Source organism: Ochotona princeps, chromosome 16 (assembly GCF_030435755.1).
Source record: "Ochotona princeps isolate mOchPri1 chromosome 16, mOchPri1.hap1, whole genome shotgun sequence".
Lineage (NCBI taxonomy): Eukaryota > Metazoa > Chordata > Mammalia > Lagomorpha > Ochotonidae > Ochotona > Ochotona princeps.
The window spans coordinates 43818403-43841688 of record NC_080847.1 but is presented as its reverse complement, the minus strand read 5'-3'; the positions used below and the strand labels follow the sequence as shown (position 1 = coordinate 43841688).

Genomic DNA, 23286 nt, shown 5'->3' with positions numbered 1-23286 from the left:
CACAGCTTTTTTTTTTTATTAGCAATACCAAGATAAGTTATTGAAGCATTTTTAGTATTGTTTTACATTCCATTCATAAATGACCTAGCTTGTAACTCAGCATACAGCACACTTAAAGATATAGTTTGACACTTATTCAGAAAGCTACAATTATAACTTACATGCCTTCATTACCAGGAATACCTTAATAGATCTTCTAATTACTTCAACAATACTCTATTCCAAAGCACACGATAACCCCGTACAAGTTTACACATTTTGCTTCAATCACCAGGTTTTGTTTGTTTGTTTGTTTGTTTGTTTCTTAAGTTGTGAATGCCAAGGCTCTATTCCTTGGGATTTACCATCCCCCTGTTCCTGGTTAATAGGACAACTTGACACAAGATTAAACTAGTAATGTTTTTGCTGAAATACTATGGGAAAAGGTAGTGTCTTCACTTCTCTGAATTTCTCTAAGTGTTTCAAGATACAGGACAATCAGACACAAGCAGTGACACCAGTAAGCTCAGTGAGAAGGTGGCACAAGCCCCTCCCCCTACATGCTCCTGCCCCCCGCGGGGCGGGGGGGATCAGGTTTTGTTCCAGGTAAAGGGATCTGCAACCCACCAGCATTTAGGACTCAGGATTTATGACTTTAAGGTAATTTTCTCTCCTGTTCAAGTTCCTGAGCCTCTGCAATCCATGCCTAATAGTGGAACATATGGGGCAGTATTTTTAGCCTCCCTGATTCTTTGTGATATATTCTGTAGGTTGGTGTGCCGTGTGTATACACATACCTATGCCAATCGTAATTATTTATTCAACACACATATGTGTATACATTCTTCTCTTGACTTTACACGATTAACAAGCTGCAGATTACCACCGAAGAGCACGAACAGACAAGGGCAAGTCCAGATAGATCGACTAGGACAGGGGGTGTCACTTACCTGCAAGAAAACGTGCAGATTCATTAAACAATCCAACAACCATGTGGGCTAGAGGCATTTGAAAGCAAGGGCAGGGCCACCTCCCCTAATTGTTTAATGGAATAATGACAATAAAGCAATATTTATAAAATTTGGCCCTTCCGTCTCTGGTGAAAGCAAGAATAGTCTACATGATTAGAGCAGGTTGGCAATTAGATGCCGAGGTGCTGTTGATCAGCGCTAAGTAATAGGAGATAATTACCACTTATTTGAAACCTGGGCTTTGCACAAAACATCTGAAAACAAAAAAACAGAAAGAACCTGATTCCCTTAGCAGCAAGGATGTGGCCTGTGACTAAATGACGGTTAGCTCTAACCATGACTGATTCAGCAGCCAGAGGAGGTAGAAGCCAAAGCTTAAAGCCAAGGTTCCCCAGCAGCAAAGATGTCAGTTAAGGGGTCACCCTGTTCCTATCTTAGATGGTGGAGGCTGCGGGTTGCACCTGCTTGGCCAATTTGTACTTCCCCAGGGACACAAATGTCCATTCTGATGGCAGCCCCTTTCCTCAACATTCTTTCCTCTCAGTCTGAAGCCGTCCCCAGGGGAAGGTACTTCATGTTCTCCATCAAAGAACTTGGTCACTTTCGCTTCCCACCTAAGGTTTGGTCTTGCGGACGTGGGGCTCCTGCAATCCAGACAGACCAGGACCACAGCAAGCACAGTGAGTTCCCTCATACTTTTCACCTGATTTGGAGCCACTGTGGATTCTGACAGTAGTTTTTTTAGAACCAGAAATATGAAACAAAAGGAAAGGAACAGAAGTAAGGCTAAATGTCACCAGTGTTTGCCAACTTACAGACTCCGTGCATTTATTTGTTCTGAAATGACGAGTGGACCATTTGGCTAACACAACGGTATTCACACCACAGTTGTATCATCCTGCAGTGCTAACAGCATCATGTTGGTGACGTTCCCACTTAGTCAAAGAAGAGAGAAGGGCAGAAGAGGAGACTGTTGCAAGAGTTTGGGTAATGCTGCCATCCGGTGCACACATCATGGCTCTGGAGGAGGAAGAGGAGGTGCTGCCCAGGGAGCTAATGTGTTTAGAAGATCTCAGGGGACAGTCAAAGAGGAAAGCTCTGTGTCTGGTGGTGACACAGCCAATAGGGAAGAGCCGTCAGAATGGGGCAGAGGATTGCATAGGCATTGTGACAGCCAAATGGTCCTCCTGCAGAGAGTCTAACTCCAGGCCTGGACACGCACATCACCAGGACGAGGCTGAACCACATGGTCAAGGACTGATCTGTAGATGACCCAAGGAGGAAAAGCAAAGGAGCAAAGGTGTGCTTCGTCCCCGTCTCTGCAGCCAGTCCATGTGAGAATCGGCTCAGAAAGAAGGGGAGAAGAAGGAATGAGCGCTCATCTAGCTCTCAGCAAGCAAACCAGCCTCGAACCAGCTCAGGCTCCACATGCCCGGTACACAGGGAGTCTGTGCTTCCTCTGCCATTTGCCTCATCTAACATCCTTTCTTCATCGGTGCCTGCTGGCTTGAGGGTTGTTCCTAGGAGTCTTCCACAAAGCCAAACGGGCAACATGTGCCACAGGCTCTGCATTAGCTTGTGCTCAGGGTCTGCATATTCACACTGGCACTCCTCATCACCAGCTCCTATAGCACAGCCCTGCTTCCCTTGGACATCTCCAACCGACTGTTAGTCTGTAGTCTCGGGCATCATCTGAGTTAGGGAGGCCGAGTTCCCAATAACCTGAACACAATAAATGGGGGATATTAAGATGATTCCTGCCCATGACCTTGCTTTCCTGGTAGGCCTGAAGCAGATCACTCATTCTGGCATCCACCATACATAGGGTTTCATGCTCCCGCAACTGACATGCTAGTCCCTGCTTCTTCCATGGCCAGGCTTCCTGGAGCAGTGTTATGCCTGGAACACGGTTTCGAAGCATAAAGTGTGTTCTGTTCTTACTACCTTTCCCTTATGCTGTCTTTACTTCTTTCCCACCAACACATCACAGAGCAATGCCATGCCCTGATCTTCCGTCCACAAACACTGGGATAAAAGCACAGCTAGCACCATCGATAGTGTGCACGGCAGCCTTTGCACTGTGTGTGTGTACCGCCAAGCTTGTGCCTTCCATGCGCTCCTGGATCTCCATGCTATATACTGACCAACACTTCTCAGACTGGACAAGGAGCTTGTTCGCCTTGCTCCCACAGTGAAGGTGAATGGTACTTGGTCTGCCCTGCTTTCCCCACTTAAATACTCAAGTAGAGAATGCCCTATTGGAAAACCAAGGTCAAATTCATTCCAAAAAAGCCAAGGGCACATCTAAGTCCCCAGGTGGTTCTGGGGTACCCTTGCGCCTTATATGTCACATTCTTAAAGGAATAAGGAGATTTGGGCCTGACTGGATATTATTACCAAGACACTTCCCAAAACTTTGACTGGGGTGAGAGCTTACATAATGCACCCAGACAGATAGTGCTACCTGTCCCATGCAAGAGTGAATGAGCAATGGCTTCCAGCGCATTCTGAGATGCCTCAATGTTTTCCTTGGGATTATCGGTGGTTTGTCTCTAACAGACTAACATGCTGTGCTCCATGGAAAGGCCTTTTGAGAGTTCAGACCCAAACTGTCAATACTGGCATCTGCCGCAGGCCTCTTCCTGCCCAGCTACCTGGGACAACTCTTATCTCTTGCTGGCTTCCTCTTCTGCACCAGTTGGAAATGCACTGGCCGTAAGAGGTGACACACATTTGCCAGGGACCCCCCAAGGCTATGACCATTAGGAATTTCGGACTGAATCTATAAAGGTAGGCAGAAGTCCCCAGGCACGGAGTCCACACCATGACACTGCCCACAGCAAGGACAGCTATCTGCTACTTTAACTCAGAAGCGTGTGGCAAAGGAAATGCTGAGACATCCAACCACCTGAGCACCCCACAGCAACAGAGCTCTTAGAAATGGAGCATCTCTCCCCACAAACTGCTTTTAGGGGCATCTAGCTGGAGACTTGAGCTCACTAACCAGCTAAAACCAGATCCCTAGATTTCTATCTGAACATACATTATAAGTCTTCACTACGGCAAAGCCAGGCTTCCTGAAGAAATGCAGCTACCAAACTGATGGGCCAGTCTGGGCACCCACATCTGTTTGGTAAGAGAAGACAGAATGAACATCAGGAACACTTTATGCTTCATGCCAATACCCTTTCCACCCTTGCAAAGTGAAGCCAGTCAGGGTTGGATGTTGATAGCTGTCACTCACGCTTTCTGCATTGCTAGGAAGAGTGAAGCAGGCTGAGGATAAGCCAAGAATGAAACCCCATGGATTTCAATTTGGTTCTCCTATATGAACTCTCAGAATGGATGACTATGACTGGCCCCTCTGGGTACTAAGGGCATGCTAGGAGCCAGTAAGGCACTAACAGGAGCGTGGAGGACTGGAACCTGGGTTAGGAGAGTAAGATCTGGACAGGGCCAGGCCCAGCCTGGAGCCAAGAGAGCAGTGTCCCTCAGCTCAAGTCAATGTAAAGACCAGAGGAGTTTACTCCTCACATTTCCAAGCCACAGCACGAGGTTGCAGAAGAAACGAGGTCAATCAGAAGGCAGAAGCCACGCTCTCTGACACGATGCGACTTACAGCCAGAGCTGGTCTCTCCAGCAAAAGACAGAACAGAGACCTAGGCTCTGTGCTGGCGAAGCTGCAAGCAAGTTCCTAGCCTGGCTGGACCATGATGCCTCCCTCCTCCACTCCAAAGCAGAAGGGTCACAGTATATGTGCCTGGTTCTGTTTTCCAGTGACTAAGAGTTTGACCAAGCCAAGGTTCTTGGCCATGCCATGGGTGTATTAAGCTGCTGCTTGGGGAGAAGGAAGAGAAGTACCTAGGCAGGCATGACTCAAGAGAGAAGGGGCTGTCAACATGGAGCACCTGCCCCACGTTGCAGAAGGGATACTTCCAGACAAGCTTCCTCAAGGCCAGGAGGCTTGCTTCAGTGCTGATAGGAAGATGGGAAAATTAATAGGGGTAATATGAGCTCATTTCAACCCTAATGAGCTTATGAGCATGCCAGGTTTTGATCTCTTCTGATGCAAGGATTCCTCGCAGAGACTGTGGTCCTAAGGAGGTAGTTGAAAGGACTGAAAATAGATTTTTTTTAAAATCCCCCCAAACAACAATAAAAAGGAACCACCCCGATCACAAACTTAAAACAACATCGAAAGAAGAAAGACTTAAATGTTGCTACCCAGAAGAAAGGAGGGGGGAAAAAGTTGGAATGACATAAAACCCTTTCTTCTTTTAAATATTGTTTTTAACAGCTTCAAAAGTAATGAATTGTCTGCAGCTAAAAATAGATCTGGGGTCCTGGTTAATGGGGCCCTGTGAATCATTCCACCCAAGGAACTGTCAATATTTTTTTTTGAGCTGTCAGAAATCCATTTAGTGATTTTTGACAATTCAAAAAATATTTCCGACTGCTTGATCCAGTTCTTAGTGAATTAGGGAAAGAGCAGGGAAAAGAAATAGATCAGTTTAAATTATGAACCCAGCTTTCTGAATCCTCTCTGAACTGGAAAGAACATGAGAATATGCTGAGGTTTGGAAATCTCCCCTTCCATTTTCTGACTTCCGCCCTGCCTCCCTCCCTTTTCTTTTTCCTTCCCCACACGGCAATCCATTCCTGAACTCAAGACGGAAAGGGGCCGTGGCTAGTTGTCTCTGACAGGGAGAGCTGGGGCTGAGTTCAGAGGAAAACACACACCGAGTTTCTTTTAGGAAAAAGACTTTCACATACGAGTACACGGATGCCAAGACAATGGCCTCGCTTCTCCCTGCCCATCCCGACATCTAGGGGATCCAAATTTGTGATTCTAAGGTCTGGAATTATGTGGGGATAACCAACCTCTTCCAGTTTGCTACAAGAGCAGACAGGCACAAATCTGGGACACACAGGGTTACAACACGACTCATCTGAGACTTTACAACACACACTTATTGTTCCAACAACAGACAGGTGGACCGACCCGGGTCACAGCCAAAGGCCAGAGTCACAGAAACTGCTGTATGGTTTGTTTAGAGATGAGCTACATGAACCATCGTCCTATTTGGTGAGAATCACATTTTCCCCCCTCTCACTTTCCTGCGGTCAGTGTGATACGATTTGAGCATCCTCTAGGTCAAAAACAACAACAGCAAAAAAGCTGAAGGAGACAGATCTGGCTTAGCAAAGGGGATGGTCTCCTAAGCATCTCTCATGTGAGTTTCAACTACTGAGAAGTTTGCAAGTTACCCTGGCTCTTTCCACTCTTGTTTTCTAAGTTGCCCCCCACCCCTTTCCCCACCACCTTAATTTTCGGGTACAAACCAGGAGCAGTTCTTACTGTGAGATGACACCCAGTTTCCCATGCTATCTGCTCAGGTGGCTGAAAACGTCATGCAGGAACGTGGAACAGGAGTTATAAGCCTTCTAAACAAAATCGGCTTTTCTGATTGTCTACATTGCGTGGTACATCAGGGTACTTGTGGTTTTTTTTTTTTTTTTTTTTTCATTTTTCAATGTCTCCTTCAAAATCTGCTCACAGGATAAGATGACCCCCTTTTTGTTTAAAAAAACGTACAATTCAGCACTGATGGTCTTGGGCAATGAACTAAAGGAAGAGGATTCTAAAACTTACCACACAAGTCTGGCCTCTTGATACATCCAGAATTGGCTGTGCTACTTGCAAGTCCGTTAAAGGCTGCTAAGCCATCGGAGCCGTAGGCCCTGAGCACCGACAGCATGTTCATGGGCTTCTCCAGGCCCGGGGGTCCCCGCTCCGGCTTGGGCAGGCCCGCCGAGGGCTCTTGGGAAGCAAGAAGGCCAGGGCTGTGCCACTGCTTCTCCGCCGCTTGGCCTAAAGGTGAGCCTAGGCCCTGCACGGGCTGGGGGGCGCCAGTGGGCAGCAGACTGTCCGCACCGTCGCTGCTGCCCCCGTCCTTGCTGAGTGCGGCCAGTGGCTTGCTCATCATCTCGGGTTCCGTTTCGATATCTTCTTCCTCGTTGTTCTCTCCCCTGGAGGAGTCCATATCCTCGGAGGAGGCGATATCAGACAGGTCGTCGGCAGTGTTCTTACCGCCGGTGGTCTCCGGGATCAGGATGGGGGCATCCTCTTCGGAGGGGCCCTTCCCCTCCAGCTCCTTGTTGGGGCAGGAACTAGAGGCCCCGGAGCCCGCCATGCCTGGGTAAACACCAAACTGCTTGTAGAAGTCGGCCGGGAAGTTACAAAACGCATGGTCCACATGACCGGGCCATGCACTGCCCTTCTGGTCCCCCAGAGTCTCTTTGGCCTGTCCCGGGGCCATCTTCTCAGAAGTGGAGTCCAGAGCGCCCACCACTCCGGGCAGGCCCCCATCCTTGCTCGATTGTACCGAAGACAGCAGGGCCGCCTTGCTCGCCTCTCGCACTTGGTCCTTGCAGTGCGCAGTCAGCCCCGCCGCAGCGTCCTTGCGCTTGGCTTTGCCCAGGTGGTTGGCCTGCAGGTGGAGAGCCATGAGCTCCATGGAGGACGTCGTGAATGCACAGAACAGACAGCCGTGCCACGCGATGCTGTCTTGCACTGTCACCGACGAGCCAGGTAGGGAGGCAGCCTCTGGCCGCACAGACAAGTCCAGAGGCTCGTATTGCGACTTCTCGGATTTCCTCTGAGAGGACTTGCTGCCTCCAACAGCCTTGTCCTCGCCGCCACCATCAGCTCCATGGACTTTCATGGGCGGGGCATCGGACAGGTCTTTGTCCTTCTTCTTCCAGGAACTCAGGACAAAGCTGTCCATGAATGCTTGCAAGGAGCCCTGGAAGTTCACACCGTTGCCCACGATGCTTTGGTAAGCCCTCCCGATCTCGGAGAAGTGGGTGCTCTTGGGCGGAATGTCGGTGCCCTTCAGGGAGTCGGACACAGCCTCAGAAGGCAGGCCGGGGACCTGTCCTGCGTGCTCTCCGGACGGGAGCACCCCCGACGTCCACTGCTGAGAGGCAGGGCCACCTCTGAAGTCGATGCCTGGGAGCCCCTTGAAGGCGCCCCTCAGGATGTCCGGCCTGATGAACAAAGGCGCCTTGCTGGCCATCTCGTCCTTGTGGTCTTGGCTGGGGGGCTGGCCGGACAGCGGCCCCGCTCCGTTCTGTCGCTCCCGATGGTGTCTCTCCAGGTGGTACTTGAGGGACGCTGACTGCGTGCCGGCATAGTCACAGTGGGGGCACTTGTAGGGTTTCTCACCTGCGAGGTTTTGGTACAAGAAAAACAGACACACACAGAAAAAAAAAAGTGTTTATCTCGTTTTGGTGTGCCCGACAAGGCTAGAAGGATCAACGTTTTTCTTTGAAACAAAGCAACCCCAACTAATAATTAGTTAGAGAACAACTGTTTTTTAATAGGAGAGTAATTCGTACTCTTAAGCTTTTTTAATGATTTTGTACCATTTGGGACTATTCAGGAGTGACATACTATCTACACACAATTAGCTATCTTTTTCTTTATCTAACATGTGAAAATGGCTGTAGATTTAAAAGCTATGATTATGAAAATTAAGCATAATAATTTCAGCCACAGTGATCATTAAAAGTAGAAGTTTAAAAAGACAAAGTATGTAACAAATGGGTGGTTGCAATATTTTGTGTATACAATAGCTCTAAAATTTGTTTAAATTATACACATGGAAACCATTTTTAAACCTAAAAATTTTATGGCACTGTTACGCAAGACTGAAATGAATGATTTAAGTCTTGCTCTGCAGTAAATCATGGATATAATTAGCAAATGGCATACTGCGCAAGTAATTTATCATTATTTGGAGGGCACCATTCCAGACGGGCTCAGATATCTGCAGAACCACTGCATTGTTTCTAAATAAAGAACTATAAATACCGATTCTATAAAATATTAATACCATTACAGTGAATTCTGATTGCAGCATGTAAAGACATATAGTTAAGAGAAAAGGCAGTCAATAAAACTTAAGAGAAAATGAGTAATAAAAAGACACAAAATATGTTTAGTTTCGGTATTTGAAATTAACATTATCTACCCGCCTTAAATTTGTACTAACGGCGAACCTAACGCTCTGGTAGTAAAATGCGTAATTTACCTATAATAAGCACTTTCTAGAGAATCAAAATAGCTTTAAAGCGTATTGTAAAACATATAAGATAATTTTCAGGAATTAAATATTTAAATTCTACACCAACTTCCATTGTTCTCCCCCCAAAGGAGAAGATAACATGTAACAGACAACTTAACATCCATTGTCGGCATGGGGAGATTAGAGCAGGAGGAGAAAGTAAACAAGTGTGGATTTAAAGATATTCCAAGAATTTGCTGGCGATCCTGGGTCTTTTCTGACTTTGCCATCAAAGGGCTTGCGGGAAACAGGGAGGACTTCGGTGGTCCCTCTTAGCATGGTCACAATAGGACCCTGTCAATATCCACACTTCTTTCTCCCAGGAAGCTCAACCATTCCTCCCTCCCGCCTCGCTCCTCGTCACTGCACCCCCCTCTCCCTCCTCTGTCTGCTCTATTGTAAAACAGACTGAGCTAAAAGCACCGGGAAAGAGTGCCTTCTAAGACATTTCTCCACGTGTCGTTGCATCTGATGCCCAGACTCCTGGTTCTCTGGACATGGGGCGTTTCGGGGGTCTGAGCTCTGTAATCAACAGGACTGCCAGCTGCAGGGCATCTCGGGAGCATGAGCCAGAAACATGCAGACACAACACGGCATCCCCAGGTTGGGACAGGAGGCCATGAGCTCCCCTTTCACTAGCAACAAGCAGCTGAGATCTCCCCCGGGGGAACCTCCTTCAGAGATGGCCTTTGGGTCTAGAAAGGTGGCCCAGCTAGCAATCTCCTCTAGATGGAAATCTTACTGTCGCCTCTGGTTAGCACAGTAAGGTGGGTCTGGGAGGAGGGCTTTCTGCCCTTGGGGGTAAAGATACAGAGAGCCCCACTTCAGTCAGTGCTGTGAGGACCTCTCACTACAACCAGGGTGCTGTGGCTGGCATGGACAGTCAATGTCCCAGCTCACCCAGATCCTTGGGAAGCCCCGTGACTGGCACAGCAGAGCTCATGCCCTGACACTCAGGAGGTGGGCAAAGTTTGTGAGCCAAGAGTCTGCCTAAAAACTCAGCACCCTGACCCACACTTACGGCAGACCCTGGCCAGAGCAGGGCTGGGTGGGCTGGGTGGGCTGGGGAAAGCACAGCAAGTGAGAGTCAGCAGAGGTGAGGCCACAGGTACTGGGGAAGCTCAGGTTGCATTTCAAAAATGGACCTGGCGATGATTAAATGCATCTGGCAAAGCAACTATACAGAAGCAAGGGGACTCGTTAGCAGAAGGCAACTTGAGGGGAGAATGTAGACTTTGACTTCCAGTCTGGGGGCGGAGGGTGTAAGCTGCCTTCTTGGTGGGCTGCACAGGACATGTCTGTATTTATCCCCAAGGGCCATCGCACATGAGGACCACCAACTCTGCGCCCTCAATGCAGAGTGGCCCTGGGTTTGGCGGTAGGCATTGGTATCTCGTTCTTTCTGAAGCAGACATTAGAAAGGCTGCACTTGGCATGAGCAATGTAGAATTGCCTTGGGAGTTTTCAAAAGCACTGTGACAGCTCTGCTTCCCTGTTTGTGAATGAAGGGGCCCAAGTTCAGAGTGGAAGTGGGGATCTTTCAGAAATACCTGGGGACCCTTTGCAGAGCCGAGGTGGAGGCCTCTGTCTGGAGCCTCTTTGGGAAGAACTGGGGTATCGGGGTGTAATGGGGAAGATAATGTTAAACTCAAGAGGCATTTGGAGCCCCTGGATCAAGGGACAGGGGAACACTCCTATCACTTTGAGGTCTGTTGCACACACAGGCTCCTGGTCTCAGAACTTTGCCTCCTCCACCTACAGTGTGAGATCCTGAGCAGGCTCATCCAATGACTGAGCAACACCTCCTGGAGGAGTGTAGAGATGTGTGTGTCCATTCACGCCCACGCACATGTAGATTCACTTATGTATAGTTTTTCTTGGTGGCATAAACCGATGGACCAAAAAGCACCTTCCACCCACCTCCCAAGCAGGGACTGAATAGAAAAGTAAACAGACGGAGCCCTGCTCTGGGGCACTGCAGAAGAGAGAGTTGGTAGTACACACACACACACACACACACACACGCAGGGGACAACATCTCTACTCTCAGCACTCCACTCCTGCACAACATATGGGTTTTGGCCTCAACTGCCACCCATAAAGAAAGATCCCAGGGCTGGAGTGCCTGAGCATGGTGGGTGTTGACTGAGTGGTCATGGTGATTTCAGTTCCTGGCCAGCGTGGGGACATGGGCCATGCTTGGAAAGTAAAGGCGGCCTGCTCTGGGCGATGTGGTGTTTGTTGGGCATGAGCTAGCCTTCCTGAGACTCCTGAGCTGGTCCTGGGCCATCTCTTCCATCTGAAGCATCCCAGCTGCTTCCCAATCACTCTTTCCCCCAGGGGCACATTTCAGAGCGTTCAGCAGGCAAATTTCTCACAAAAATGGTGGTAACCTCTTAGAGGAAGGTCCCATCAGCAAATGGTATAGGCACCCAGGGCCCACCCAGTGTGCCCTTGCACTTGCCCAGTGCATGCAAATGTTGAGTTCACCTGCACCTCAGGAGCTGCCAGTCGAAGCTGCCATACCGAGGCGTAGCTTCAACCTAAGTACTCTGGGCTACCAGCAAACCCCAGCCTCAGGACATGGGCAGGCTTCTACCATAGAGCCAGACAATCAGCTGGCCAGCCTAGCCCCTGCCCAAGCCAGATCTGCCCAGGCCCCATGCAGCTCTGTGACGTAGGCATCCCCAGAACCTGCCTGCAGCTCTAGCTAGTTGAGAGACTGGCCACTTAGAGCACAAATAAGTTCCCATCTAGCACGGGAAATCCCTCAGACCTGCCCAAGGTTTCAAGGGTGCGATGGGTCCTTGGGGTGCATCCATTTGCTCCAGATACACTGACATCCCATGTGCCTGTTGAGGGGCCACACACTCTCATGACTTCAAAGGCAAGCATATCACGAGAATGCAAAAGAGCAGGGGTTATGGGAAAATGCCTTTTGTGGAGGATGGCTGCCACCCAGCTCTAGCCAACCAGGGCCAGTAAGAACTCCAACTCTCTAAGAAAACGTCTCTTATCCAAATTCCCACATTTGAATATGGCTGCCTATCTTAAAGCTATTTGAAACACCAAGAGGGCCCTGTATTTTGTGTTGCACACTGGGTTAAAATGCACGTCTAGGACAAGGATGTGCAGTACTGGGCCACTTGCTCACTATATGAAGCAGGTCAATGAAACACACTTGTGCCCATGGGTGGGAAATCATCTCATAGCATCTTGAAGAAGAAAGACACGGACCCAAATAATTCATTTTGAGGAGCAAGAGTTTTGCTGGAAAAGCCAACCTCATCAGAAACATCACAGGCTCATCACTTCAGAGATTAGTGAAATTACTGGAACTGCCTTGCATTAGCCCAGTTTTCCACTGACATATGGCATAAGATAGATACCCAGGTCTGGTATATCATTGATGATTTCTCCCAAGTCATTGTCTCACAATTTTCTAGAAATATATGACCAGGTGATTAAATGAGTTCAGTGCACCTATTTTTGCACATTGGGTCTTTCGTTACTTCTAGCCTTCGCTATTCTCTTGATGGCTTCCATCCCAGAGAAGTTATTCTGGAGCTATTCAAAACAAGTTCCCAGCAGCCACCCTCCAAGAATAATAGGTGGATCCTTACTACCCCTTTTGGAAATCCTTTGACCAAGCGTTTTATGAAGTGATTCAAGCTTCTGGTGCTTTCAAAATTTTTTCTCTTCTTTTTCTATTTTGGTTGCAAAATCTCTAAAATAGTTTCGCTTTTCAGTCAAAAGACTCTCTCCCCAAGTTTGCATTCTTTATTTGATATGTATTTAGTCTTCCTCCATGTCTTTACTTAGTTAATACCAGGAGAAATAAATATGGTGGTGCCTTCACAGCGAAGCTTCAGTACATTAATATAAATTGTACACTAATTCCCCCAAAGCATATATATGTTGTAAACCTGAAGACTTTTCACACAGCTGCTTATTGCTAAACAGTGCCTTGTCCAGAAGGGGACAATCTGTGTCTCTAATTGCTGTCACTGAAGCCGAGATTCATTATGTGACTTTCCCATTAAAATGTGAGCATTAATTTGTATAATGAAATATCACCCACTGCAGTGTTCATTAGCCATGCCCTACTGTATAGCGCACATTGTTAGCTACCTAGAAACTGTAGTTAATTTCACTAATGGATATTTCCCTACTTAGTGTTTGGTAGGAAATTTATACTGTAACATTACCTCTTCAACTTTTAAGGAAATTTAAATTCAATCAATTATTTTCCTCCAAAGTTTGGGATGTCATTAAGGCAGGAAGAGCCAGGGTGGGCGACTGTGGAGGATGAAGGCGGAGCGGGGGAAGTTTCGTTCATTTTGGGGGAAAAAACTACAGAGTTTTCATTCAAAACAAAAGAGAAGTTATCTCCTCTTGAAGCTCTTTGGTGGTTTGATTGCTCATTTCCCAGGAAGCCATCTCCCTGCCAGAAACAACCCCACACGCTCTCCTTTGGGGCAGATGTCTTTCTTGTGCTTTCTATTGGTTAGTATTTATTTCCTAGACTGCAGCAGCCTGGCCTATCTTAGGATACATTAAAGGAAAAGGTGTTTGTGTGGCCCAGCCAAAGTTACCCCTAAGTTACCCTGCTCCATCTCTCACACTCACGCACCAGCTGGCACCCTGGCAGTTCTTGAAAGAGGAAATGCCCCTTCCAGAACCATTGGAAACCTGGGATATCACAGGGGTCACAGAGGCCCTCTCCCAGCCTCTCCACCTTCCAGGCAAAGGCCTAGTGTCAGGTCAGCCCAGGTGAGCAAAGGAGGAGAAACCGGAATGAGAAGACCCTGCCTATCAAGTGACCTGGACGCTGCGTCAGCAACACCTGCAGGCAAAAGTCACCTGCTCCCTGCTGGCTAGGGTGTATGGTACAGTCGCTGCAGAAAAAAAGATGCCCTCAGTCAGAGACACAGTCAAGAAAGCACAGTGCCAACACAGGCTGTGGGTCACAGCATGGCATCTGAAGCAACAGACCTGGATTGCAACGCACAACCCAAGGCCTGATCTGCAGGGCTGGAAGGTGGGGAGAGGCGTCAATTCTCATCTCTTCTCATATCTGGAGCCACTTCCTGCCCTGTGCAGGGAGAGGGCTGGCAGGCTGGGGTCACGGAGGTGCTGTAGGGACCAGGAGTAAATCACCATGTCATGTTTAGTTCAGGGCCTGCGGGTGGGTGGGAGCCAGGGCCTGGAGGGGGGTCCTGTCACTAGGATTGCTACTGCTACTGCTACTTGTCCCCATCAGCTGAATCCTACTGTGTAGACCCAGCCTCGGTCACGAGGCAAAGGGACCCTCACGTCACCGCTCCACCCCCACTGGGTGTGCAAAGGGACCCTCACGTCACCGCTCCACCCCCACTGGGTGTGCTGCAGGGAGCAGGTTTCCCCTGCACTGTGTTCTGTGGCTGTGAAGCCTGCTGTTCAGCAACAAGACGGAGACGCAAAGAGCAATGAGGGCATCCCCGGTCCCCCTAGAGAGACAGAGGCAGCAACAAGGAAAATTGGGAGGGCCGGGCACATAGCACATCAACACCAGACCCACGGAACCCTCACAAACATCGGAGAGGAGCACAAAACACTGAGCCCAATCAGTCCCTGAACTTTTGGGCCTCTAAGTTGCCACGGATAAATTCACTACTCTATTTTGTCCACAGTGGTCATTCCTGACCCAATCGTCCTCCCCGGAAATTGCATAGAAGTGAGACCCCCCCAGAAGCAGGAACACCTAGGACCCTGCACCCCAACACAGGTGTCCCACCTTGCAGGGACTTTGAACGGCCAAGGCTCACCCCTTGAACCAGTCTGGGGTTGCCAGCCACCTGCCTGTCTCCTACACCCACAGAACACTTAACTTGGACTCTCCAGAGTCTCTCAGACACACAGCTGCTCCAGGTGGGGCCAGCAGAGGAGTATGGAAGCAAAGGGTGGAGTGCATATCTGGGTACGCAGGGAGGCCCAGGGGACAGCCCTGCCCGCTACGTGTCATGGAGTGTCTGCTGTTGCATCTCTGGGACGGGCCACCCAGGTGTCACATGGGCTGCGAGGTGCCTGCATGTCTAAAGATCATTCTGAGTCTGTCTTCCAGGGTGTTTGTAGATGGGATTAACGTGTGACTTTGTGCACAGAGCAAACAGCCGTGTCCTCTGCGCCATGGCATCCATCTTCTGCAGTTGTACGCAGACTGAAATTGGAACTCAGCTCTCCGACTCCCAGGCCTTCAGTGTGGGACTTGAACCACTGCCTCTTCTGGGTCTCCAGCTTGCTGATGGCAGATCTTGAAACTTCCCAGTGGTCACAGGCCCATAGGCCAGTTTTTTATAGAACTCCTTATACAGGAATCCAAGCCTCAGTATGAGGAACTCTCAACTGGGATACATTCCGAGAACTTCTCCAGGGGTTACTTTCAACGTGAAAAACATACAACCTTGTATGTTGGGAGGCCCGGGTTGAGTCCCCAGGTCTGGGCTCTGGCCCCGGCCAAGCCTCGGCCATTGCAAGCATTTGGGGAATGAGTCAGCTGAGGCCTCCCTCTCCTCTCACCCGTACCGCCTCCATTCTCTCACACATCCTGTTTTACAAATAAAATTTTTAATGAAAAATGTATAAAGTTGTTTTTTTTTTATTACAAAGTCAGATATACTGAGAGGAGGAGAGACAGAGAGGAAGTGGAGCTGCCGGGATTAGAACCAGCAGCCATATGGGATCAAGGCGAGGACCTTAGCCACTAGGCCACGCTGCTGAGCCCCAAAAAAAATGTATAAAGTTTTAAAACTATAATGATAAAACTTGTAAATCCATAAGCCCATCACATAGTTATTCATGTTCACTCCCAAGTTTCGGGTACTATGCATAATTCCAGGAGCCACGCTTTTATACAGCTGGCAGCTCCAAGGGTTTTTTGGAAGCCAGGATCACCACAAACAAGTAAGTAATGCATCCTGGTGGGCATTCTGGAGACCCAGGCATCACCAGCAACAGGAGTTTTTCAGCTCTCTTAGAATTTTCTGGGACCACGATCCTGTACGTGGCTCACCTGTGACTACAATGACGCGATATGGTGCATGGCTGTGTACGCAAGAGTATGTCAAAACATTTGTGGAAAACGGAAGCAAAAGCTTCTTTGTATGAAAAAAAAAAAAAAAAACTTTTTTAAGCCACGCCGTTTTTTGTGCATCCGCTGTGAACTTTTTCAAGACTTTTTTTAAAATTCTTAAATCAGAATGAACTTGCTTTAGCTCCAGTTTTCCACAAACTTCCTGAAATATCCTTGAGTGCACGCGTGTGTGTGCGCGCGTGTTTCCTTGGGTCTGTTTGTTGACGGAGCCTTGACTGGCATCCTCTTTCCTGAACCGGCCCTGTCTGCTCTAAATTCAAGCTAGAACACTGCCCTTAACAGAGACAGTACCCATGCCCAGTCAGTCTCGGGTTCCCAGGAGGGAAGTTCAGCCTATCTCACATTAGGCAGCCCTGAGCACCTGTCCCTGCCAGGGACCATCATGGGGCAACATCCAGCACCTGCAGGCTCCTCCTCTCAGTCCCCATCCTCCTAACCCCACTGAAGCCAGCTGTGGGGAAAGGCCACAGCAGCATCCCAATTACCTACAGGCTCCGCCCAGCTCCCAAGTATCCTGAGCAACCGGACAGGGGCATCCATTCAGCATCCTGGGTGAGAGGATCAGAGGAGGCACAATTGAGTGGGCACAGGGAGAAAAGAAAAGAAACCGGTCTTCATCCGTTGATGTTAGGTGATCAAGGCTTCTAACAAAGATGGAGCGGGCCAGAAAAATACAGACTGGAGCACCTCAGAGCCCAGCCAATTAAAGTGGATTTATTATGCTGGAGTTTTAAATGGGCTCATACAGATCCCTTGCAGAAAAACTTCAGGAGATGGCATTTTGGAGCATCTTTCTCAGATGACTGTCCTCTCCGTGTCGCATGGAAACAGCAAGACATGAGAGGCCAAAGGGGGCAGCTGGCTTCAGGGCCACCCAATGCCTTGGGCCCTTATGAAATCAGTTATCAACAAATAAACTGATTTTGATTTTTAATTACTCCCGTAATCTCCACTTTTACACTGTCATAATGGATGTTTACTTCGGTGATTTATAACATGTAACACTTTCTGTTCTATTCAAATGCACAAGTGTAAGCATTTTCCAACTTCTTTGTTCTTAGATAAAAAGGAAATTGATCTTTATCTGGTTACCATTCTGCTTTTTAAACACTGCGAATGCCGAATGCTGTCTTCCGAGGGGGTGGTGGGGGGTGCCGGTAGTGTGATGTTTCCATGGCTTCTTTCATTTTCTGCTCCAGCCTCGGAGGTTTCTGGAATGTCTCTGCCCACAGCCCTACTTGGCCTCTCTCAGTGTCTCCAAAGACAACCGACCACCAATTTCACTGTGGTGTGAGACGTGAGTTTGAAAAGACTCTTCCTGCTCAAAGTTGAAAGTTGCAAGGCGCGGTGGCCACCCGGCAGTGTCTGTGACCATTGGGCAGACTGGACAGACATGGTGTTGGTGCCACTGCTTTAGCCTCTGTCTCTGCTTTCCCACACCTGCTCAAGACCAACCTCACAGAAGCAAGCTGCAAACCCGTCCAGCGTCACAAGCTCAGAGCGCCACTCCCCAACAGTGGACATCCTGCGAGCAGCCCCCATGGGCCTCCTAGAACCACAATTCAGGCTCCACTCTGAGCAGGAAAGCAAGGGTAGGGTCCAACCTGAGTCTGCCCTAACTCCTCTGAAGTCCAGTCACACTCTCGAACTCACTCACTCTTGGGCTCACCCAGCAGGTGTTTTTTGGGTGCATCCTGTGAGTCAGTTCTGTGCTAGGCACCAGAGGCACAGCTGGGCACGCAGACACGAGCTTTGGTGCCCGTGGCGCTCCCATGCAGCCTTCCCAAAGACAGACAACAAGACGCAGATTCACAGCAATGCTTCAGCTGCGAGGAGAGCTCTGGAGAAAGACCAAACAGGCAAAAGGAGCGGCCTGGGAAGTGCGTGGGTGGGAAACTCAGGCGCACCGGAGGGGCCTCACTGAGAAGGGGACAACACTGACACACTGCAGGCATCAGGCAGAGGGTGCCCAGTGCCCTGAGGCAGGCGCTCAGAGCCGCTTCCTTCTCTGGAACCCCTGGGGAGTTGGCAGTGGTGGGGGTCTCCTAGTCCACAGCCCTCCTGGGTTAGCATTTGCAGCCCCTGAGTGCCATGCTGTGGTTTCCGTGGTCCCTGGGGAACCAACCGCTTTCCCCACTGCACTTGACCTCTTCCTGCCGCACAGCACAGCACAGCACAGGGATGACAGGGGGCGGGTAGCTCCCTCCCTGGGGAACAGGGTCTGTCATTCAGCCTTTCAAATAAATTCACTGTGCCCCTGCTAGGTGTAAGGTGCTCTCGCCAGCCCTGGGGTCACGGAAATGATGGCAATTAAGAAGATGGACAACAGCGCCACCCTCACAAATCTTAGATCCTGCTTGGCGGGAGACAAACAACACACAGGGAAACGAATAATTGACCTGGACAAGAGAATTTCATGCTTAGGAGGAAAATAAAGCAGGAAGGAGGTGGGGTGGTGGTGGGGGGAGTCAATGAGATAGTATTGCAGGGAGAGGTCTCAGTGAACAGACTGCAGTAGAGCCAAGCCTGCAGGGACCAGTCAGAGGAAGAACATCTCATCTCAATGGAGGGAGTGGCAGGTGCGCACCCGGATTCTGCAACAGGAACGAACATCAGTACGCGGCAATGGTAGGGCTGTTTTTGAAAAGTGAAGAGGATGAAGAATGTTGCAGGACAGGGTTGGGAGGGAGTTGGGGTCATGGGATGAGTGCCTGGATCTGATTCCTGTTTGCCTGGGATAACTCCATGAGTGGCACAGTCAGCAACAGTAAGGATGGGGACCCACAGCCCGACTGAGCACTGAGGCAGCCTGGGACACACAGCTACTTGTCCTCATGGCAACTCTGGCTGTCAGGAAGATCTGTGGGCACTTGTAACATTCCAGGTGAGGTTCCCCCAACCCGGTGACGCTCCCCTGGCCCCTGCACACTTCATATCCCCAGCCCAACCCAGCTCGCTATTGATTCCCTGGGAAATACACCACAATTATTTTTGAAAATAGATGGCATATTTGTCTATCCTCTGAAGCAGCTCATATTCCAATAGATAAAGTGTCAGGAGAAAAATCAAAGAAAATGGAGGTGTCCATATCTCAGATAGATTTTTTCTTTTTTTGTATTGGCAATGTGCGGATATCTTACAGAAGAGCTCGAAGGAGTGACGGTTACTGGGTAAGCAGAAGGACGAAGAAGTCCTGGTTGTGGGCCTGGCACGATGGTTCAATCGGCTAATCCTCCACCTTCAAATGCCAGCATACCGCCTGGGCACCAGTTCACGTCCGGCTGCTCCAGTTCCCACCCAGCTCCCTGCTTGTGGCCTGGGAGAGCAGTAGAGGACGGCCCAAAGCCTGAGGACCCTGCACCCACGTGGGAGACCCTGAAGATGCTCCTGGCTTCAGATTAGTTTAGCTCCGGCCATTGCAGCCAGTTGAGGAGTAAACAAGCAGATGGAAGATCTTTCTGTCTCGCCTTCTTTCTGTAAAAAACTGCCTTTCCGACAAAAATAAACAAGTTTAAAAAAATAATAAAACCCCCTATATAATAGAATCAGAAACCCCTGTGTCAACATATGATAAGATTGTACCTGCTCTGGACTTTACAGTGACCCAAAACATATCTTTTTTAAAAGGGAAGGAAAAATACACTCTGGTGGCAAGGGCCTGGCATGACACTGGTCACAGAGAGGGCCACAGAGGTCCAGCAACCACCCATACCCGCTTTCCGGTTAACAGCATCTCAGGTCGTCTGACCTCCAACCGTGCAGCATGGGTAGGGCTGACTCTGTATGTCCCATCTGAAGCTCAGGATTAGAATCCAGGCTGGGCTAAAAGTTGTGGCGCCTATGGATACTGGGGAGCTCTGTCCTTGTCCTTCTGCTCTTGAGAGAAAATGCGCTGGACTCTTCTGTTGATGGTCCAAAGACTCCTATATGGAGATAGCCTCGTTAAATACTACAGACTGTTCTGGAGTCAGAGACAGAGTGTCATAACCCCAGGCTTGGACCACAAGAGTGTCCTTTTGCCCATCCAAGCATCCTTTGCATAACACAGCGGCAAGTCAGGATCAGCTCTGATCACACAGTGGCACCCAGACCGGCCTTTGGAGAACTTTCCAGCACACATGGACCTGGGCCAGGATCACAGCTAGACCAGGGCCTCCTCCTCCTCCTCCTCCTCCTGCTCCGAGCTGTGTCCCGGGAAGCAGCCAGACTCTCACCTGTGTGTATCCTCAGGTGGACCTTAAGGTGGTGGGACGTTCGGAAGGTTTTCCCGCAGTACGGGCAGTCCTTCATGGCCGAGCCCAGGCTCCTGTCGCGCAGCAGTGCCGGCTGCTGGACGCTGGTGGCTCTCCCAGGCTCCTCACCCATGTCTGCAGCGGAGGAGAAACGTTCGCACATGACTTCAGCACATGTCAGGAGTCGTTCGCACCCAAACTGCTACCACCACACAAAGTTAAACATGTCAATATCACACCTGCCTGCTTCGCTCTTTCACGCTGACAGAATGCTGACAATTCATGTATTTTCTCGTTATTCTCTTAAATTATTTCATCTTCTCTATCATCATCTTAAGCAGCATATGGTACCTTTATATCGAACGGAATTAAGCAAGAAGAGAAACAGCTGCGTCAGCAGCTGGCTTGATTTCTTCTCTCTTTTTTATTAAATAATTTTTTTTTTCCCAAAAGTTTCGAAATGTTGGTGTTTTTGGAATCTGGTAAGTTTCAATGGCCAGGCTAACTAGAGAATTCATTGTGGTCCCCAAATCGAATTCGCAGCAAATCATGCAACAAATGGATAGACAGTCTCTCGTCTGACTCCCTGCGACACGCAGACACACAGCTGTTTTGGGACAGGAAAGAAAATTATCCCAAACTGATCATTTCTCCCTGGTAGAGTCTTGTATCCATCGCTGGCTGGCAGAAGCCCATGAAAGGGAGAAGAAAAAGTATGGAAATGTGGTTCCACAATTAGCCCATGATAAACACATAGTGACAAATTCAAAGTCATGTGCAGAAACTCAGCTGCAAAACTCCCATAAAGTCACAGCACTGCATCTAAATCTTCGTGCAGCGACTTGAGACCTTCCTCATGTAAAATATCAATACAAATTTTCCTTCTTGCTGTTATTTGTTGTGTAACCCAAACCATTAGAAAATGGAATAAAATTTACATACGGTTGCCTTCTGCACAGAAATGGTGGGACATAATAGTAAATAAAACTGGGAAAATATCTTGTGCTTGGAGGATACGTTATCACAGCACCCTAGGCCTTGACATCACAGCACCGGAGAGATGGCATTAGGGAACGGGACAAGGAATGAGGCTTGTGTCTCACAGGAGGGAGGCAAGAGCCTTCTTCAGTCTCATTTTTCTGCCCCTTCAGAGCTGGGAGCTGATGGCTCAGCAGGAACTCCAGGATCCCAAGCCTAACAGGATCCTCGCCATGGCTTCCAACCCTCATGATAAATCCCTCTATGAGCACAAGAGAACCTTCTGGGGAAAATGAGCAGATCTGTGAGTTCTGCAGAGATTGGAATGCCTTCAAGTGGAACCTTCCAAGCAAAGGAAAATGCTCATGTTCTCCACTAACACCCAAAAGGGACAGACTGACAGGCAGGCCAGAGGTGAGGGACAGCTCATGCTCACTTCTACTTGAGTGTCTGTACCCAGCAACCATGGAAGCCCTCTGACTTGCAGAGCACCCTCTGCATGCAGACAGGGCCCGGATCACCAGCCTGGAAGCGTCCCAGGAAGGATCACTGTGAAGCCTGTTCCCACCCCTTCCATCCATTGCTGGAAGATCTACTAAGAAGCTTCAATTAAATTTGGGGCAACAGATTTTTTAAAAAGATTTCTTTATTTTTATTTGAAAAGCAGCATTATAGAGTGAGAAAGAGAGTCAAAGAGAGAGGTCTTCCACCTGCTGGTTCACTCCCCAAATGGCCACAAAAGGCTAGAGTTACGTCAGACCAAAGCCAGGAGCCAGGAGCTTCTTCTAAGTCTCCCACAAGGGTGCAGGGTCCCAAGGAGTTGGGTCACTTTCTTCTGGTTTTTTTTTTCCCCCAGCACACTAACAGGGAGTTGGATTGGAAGCGGAGCAGCCAGGACTTGAACTGATGGCCACATAAAATGCTGATGCTATAGGAGGAGCCTAGTTTGTTCTACCACCATGCCAACCCCCAAGAAATGGATGTAAAAGATAAAGTTAGAAGCAGGAGTTTAGCCTAGCGGTTACAACGTGGGTCAAGACACCAGCATAGCACATCCGAGTGCCTGGCCCAGCTCCTGTCTCTATCTTCAGCTTCCCGCTAATGCAGACCTAGGAGGCAGCAGTGATAGCTTGAGTAATTGGACTCTTGAGCTCACAGGTTGGCTCTGCCTAAGCCCCAGTCACTGTGGGAATTTAGGAAATGAGCCAATGGATGAAAGCTCCTAGCCTCTCTATTCCTATCACTTGAATAAATAAAGAAAATCTTCACAAGTAGTAATAAACCACAAATTTCTTTGGATGTGAAGAATTTGAAAACCATTCAGACTTTGTTCTTTGTAGAACACATTTCTCAGAAGCTATTTGGAGATTCCCTCCTACACATGGATTTTAAAAGGTATTACACCCAAATAAACTTCACCTTTTAATTTCATTTCTATTCACTTTTTAAAAATAATTGTTTTATTGATTTAAAAGGCAAAGTGACAAAAAGGGAGTGAGGAAGGTAGGGGCTGACGAGAGAGAGAGAGAGAGAGAGAGAGAGAGACTCTTTCATTTGCTGGTCTACTCCCCAGATGCCTACAACGGCTGGGGTCAGGCTGAAGCCAGGAATCTGGATTTTCATCCGAATCTGTCACTCGGTGGCAGGGACCCGAGGACCTGCAACATCTTCTGCTTTCCCAGTCACACCGGCAGGGAGCTTCTTGGGAAGGTGGGAAGCTGGGACTGGAACAGGAGCTCTGCTAGAAGATGTCAGCATCCCGGGTGGTGGGTTAAATCTGCTAGGTCACAACACCGGCCACTCCGAATACCTTCTGGCAGCGCCTTTATATCATGGGACAAAATGAGCCAGATCTTCATCTTAGA

General features: G+C 48.9%; 1 protein-coding gene across 2 annotated transcripts in view; it reads right to left on the bottom strand.

Annotated features, from left to right (window-relative positions):
- ZNF536 (zinc finger protein 536) overlaps window positions 1-23286 on the bottom strand; it is a 370703-nt gene that overhangs the window by 135831 nt on the left and 211586 nt on the right. For both annotated transcript variants that reach the window (XM_058674846.1, XM_004595001.3), the window contains 2 exons: window positions 20426-20578; window positions 6604-8178 (listed from right to left, as the gene is read on the bottom strand). In XM_058674846.1, coding sequence (XP_058530829.1) covers window positions 6604-8178; window positions 20426-20578 — 1728 coding nt within the window. The remainder of the gene's footprint in view (window positions 1-6603; window positions 8179-20425; window positions 20579-23286) is intronic.